Raw genomic sequence first — 4,122 nt, forward strand, 5'->3', positions numbered from 1 at the left:
GATTTTTCCCCCCCCCCCCCCCCCCTGGGACGTAAACCTGGCTCCGCCACTGCTCTTATGGAGCCCCTAAGGCGCAATTTTCCATACTTTTATAAAATATTTCATTTTAATGAAATAATTAAATCGTTTAAACGAAATAATTTTTTCGTTTAATCATTTCGTTTAATTGTATAACTCATTTTGTTTAAACAAATTAATTATTTCGTTTATCGAATAACTAAATACTTATTTCGTTAAAACGAAATACTAATTTCGTTTAAATGAAATACTTGATTGTATTTCGTTTAAATGAAATAAAAAATGTATTTCGTAATTCGTTTAAATGAAATAAGTTATTCGTTAAAACGAAATATTTTATAAAAGTATGGAAAATAGTGCCTTTGTAGTCTCTCCTTTAATCTCAATACAAATGTTATTTGGACAAGATTGGCAGCTAATATCTATATTGTATCAAAATTAATACATTTTATTATATTTCAGGTTATTTATTTCCTACTAGTATGAGAATAGGAGACAATGATAGATTAACTGTTGCATTCAGAACTGAAGCTAGATTTAGAGGTCAATTTGTCAGAGATCATCCAGGTATGTTTGAGAATTAATCTTCCAACACTAGATACTGGACAACAGGCCACAGAATTGTGTGGTACATAAAGTAGCAGATTGTAAAAAGTGTAAAAACGTTTAATTGTATTGTGACCTTTTTTTATCGATTGCAAAATTCTTTTGAGTCAAAAATCAAAAATGTTGACAGTTGTTGATTGGGCTATTTAATAAAAAAGCTTCCAAATTGCTCTTTTGGACGCGTTGTCCAGGAGAAAGCCTATTTCCTTTGTCTGATTTTTTTTATTTCATTAACAGGAAGTGAAATGGAATCCATGGTAATGTCAACTGATAGACCTGAACTGACCTTCACCTTGAAGTTAATCAGATCTGAACCAACCTATGAGAATTCTGAACAACTGTGGGAATTTGAATCTGACTTTGCTGTAAGTATTCTAATATATTATGAACCACAAATGACACAATGAAGATGTATCCAATATATCTCAAAATTTTTCCATTTGTCCCAGTTCAAAATGGCCACAAGACGTACACCTGATTTTTGCATAGTTCAAGATGATATGTTTGGATTTTTTAACTGATTTTTCCCAGGAGAAGCTGGTACAGAAGATTCTTCTTGTGGCTCACAAGGTGAAGTAAATTGTACGACAGTTGGAAATCAGAGTAAACCAGTCACAATGTCAAAAATGCACACTGCATGGCGTTGCCTGTTCTAACTTGTTCTGATAGTTCCATAGTCCAAATTCTCATTTTCAATTTTAGGTTAGAGATTATTCTGGAATGTACACAATAAAGCTTATACCCTGTACCACACCAATGGATCAGGAGTACTCATTACCAATAACCTGTAACCCTCGTGACCCCTTAACCTTTGACCTACCAATCAGATTCCAGCAAGTCAGTGATCCAGTGCCAACCAAATTCAGTCTGAACACAGACTTCCATTTGATGCGAAAGAGAGAATTATGGCTGTCAGATGGCTCAATGGGATTTGGAGATGAAACAGATCCAGCTTTTTCAGCAGGTTAGCCTCACAGTATTGACGTTTTAAGAAATAATTTATGTGCAATTCTGAAAGTTAACTAAATGTATCCTGCTGTCAGAATGCCAAAACTATTTTATGTTAATCTTTTAAAAAGTGCTATGTGTTTTGGTTGGTGTTAAAAACACTAAATTTAAGCAAAATATATTATCAATTTGAACACAAAATACTTATTCTGAAGGTTTCAACTGAAAATATTGAATTGTAAATGCACTTCGTTTGACCAATCATACCTCAGTCCCACAAACGAGAATTTTTTAGCTTAGCCAATCAGTAATAGTATTCACAGCTCACCGTGGAAATTTGAGCCTTCAAATCCATGAGTGTCCAGAATTATTCGCGCTTGAAAGTTACAAACACGAGTCGTCTTTTCTTGAGACACTGCCATATAAAGAAAAGGCATCTATAGAAATAGGAAAAGAAATTCTTAATTTGAGATATTTTAGAAGGAATTAAGTGACTTATTACATACATTCAAGACCAAAATCAACCTCCCAAAAATGTCCTTTTAATATAATGTATTATAATATTTCAGGTGATAGATTGTATGGTAGAGTTAATGTGGATCCAGTACAGAATCTAGGGGATTCCTTCGGTTTATCCATAGAAAAGGTGTTTTTATGTTCGGGTAAAGATGGCTACATACCAAAATATAACCCAGACAATCAGGAATATGGCTGCCTCGCAGACTCTCCTAATTTACAATATACTTTTAAAATTATGGTTAGTTTTTTATGAATTTGATTTTAATTGTGTACAAACTATGTTTTTCATTCTGAAATGTAATAAGGATTTATCCATTATTGAAGCAAATATTAGATGACTTTATCCCAATAGTCTATATAAATCATGAGTAGTTTTACGTTATGGCGCCTCTCAAAACTTAAATACTTTCCTAGTTTGCTTTGAGTACTTAACCCAGAGCTACCAAACAACAAACTAGTATTGTTGAAAGTTACTTCTTTAGTAAAATCATTGACTTTTGGTCAGAGCTTTTGAAACACTCTTTTTCATTGCAGGATAAAAATGCACCATATTCAATTGTAAAGTCATTCCGTGATATACCATTTAATGCTAGATTAGCCAATGAAGATCCAGATGCTATTAAGTTAGTAACACAGCCAGGAGCAGACGGTTTTCATATTGACTGTACACCAATGTTCAAGGTAGGTAACTCTATTGGTAGAAAGTTGGCAACAGATGCTTGATTTACACATCAAAGAGGAAACCTTGAAATTATTTGATACATATGTCAAATCCCACTAGTACTAGAATACCTTAAGTAATGCAAATCAAATGGTAGACAAAAAAGAGCAATACATACTTGATTTACAACCAAAATTTCAAGCAGAGAACTTATATTGATTGAGAATTTTTGCAAAGTCTTCTAAAATCCATGTTCTTCAAAAGATCCTTTTAGTTTTACAGTTAGAAATACCAAACTTATAGATAGTTCCCTGTTGTTCTTGTATGCAGGAATCATATACTGTTTCAACTAAATAAGCCTAATGATTCCAAAAAACATAAAAAACATTGTATCAAAGATATCTGTTAACATTCAAGAATGCTTGAAAGCTAAACAAGATCAGTCTATTTCATTTTGGTTTATCTAAATAGTAATAGAAACCATTACAAACCCTTCAAAGGAAGTGTTCATTTTAATCTTAAACTAACTGGAACAAAGCAGGCTGCTTGGCATTATTCTTTGATGTGCTTAAATGTTTTTGCTGGAAGAAAATTTTCGAGAAGCATATTATGAACAACATGTGGACTTATCACAATATCCCAATTTTCTAAATTTTAGGTTGATGCTGGTCGTCAATGGTTCTTACATGCTATATACACAGTACGTTCACAAGCCAATACGCAGAGAGGCATCAGGAGTGCTGGTCAACAACATCATGTAATGACATCATCTTTGGACATACAAGACACTATTGAAAGTGAATTTAGTCTTGTAGTGAGAAACAAGCGTGCTAAAAATGATGCAGCCGGCATTGGTGAACGTGGAAGAGGAACTAACTTAGCACGCATTAATATGGACTATGATGTAGAAAAAAATATTTTCGAGGTTGGTCACAACACAACAAAAACTGAGATCCCTCTTTTACCTATTGTGATAGCAATTGCTGTGTTATTGTTAATTTGTCTGATCGTGATAATTTTTTTCGTTCGTCGGCGCCGAAAGTCAACCTCACCGCCACCTTCACCCACAAACACTATCACCGTGGCAACAGGCCATGGCAGCAGTCGTATTGTTAGTGCTAATCATTATAATAATGGTAATTCAGAAGTTTAACTTAAGCTATATTAGATGTATTGTTAAATTTGATCCATGCCTTTCATTGCTCATAATGCTGCTGATGTAACTCTTCAATTTAAAGGAGAAAATGTTCACTGTATCTAAGATAAGATAATTCAAAATTTTAATTGTTAGGTAACCTATTCATACAGTAGAAATGTTCAAAGTTTCTGCCTATTTTGGTTTTAATTAGTGTCATTTTTATCATATCAAA

General features: G+C 33.2%; 1 protein-coding gene across 1 annotated transcript in view; it reads left to right on the forward strand.

Annotated features, from left to right (window-relative positions):
- LOTGIDRAFT_174476 (hypothetical protein) overlaps window positions 1-3,905 on the forward strand; it is a gene marked incomplete at both ends in the record, with an annotated part of 23,246 nt that extends 19,341 nt beyond the window's left edge. The window contains 6 exons of the mRNA XM_009053058.1: window positions 481-585; window positions 862-989; window positions 1,327-1,588; window positions 2,142-2,329; window positions 2,626-2,772; window positions 3,411-3,905. Of these exons, the coding sequence (XP_009051306.1) occupies window positions 481-585; window positions 862-989; window positions 1,327-1,588; window positions 2,142-2,329; window positions 2,626-2,772; window positions 3,411-3,905 (1,325 nt within the window). The remainder of the gene's footprint in view (window positions 1-480; window positions 586-861; window positions 990-1,326; window positions 1,589-2,141; window positions 2,330-2,625; window positions 2,773-3,410) is intronic.
- Window positions 3,906-4,122: the final 217 nt, after the last annotated feature.

This window comes from Lottia gigantea (assembly GCF_000327385.1).
Source record: "Lottia gigantea unplaced genomic scaffold LOTGIsca_198, whole genome shotgun sequence".
Taxonomy (NCBI): Eukaryota; Metazoa; Mollusca; class Gastropoda; family Lottiidae; genus Lottia; species Lottia gigantea.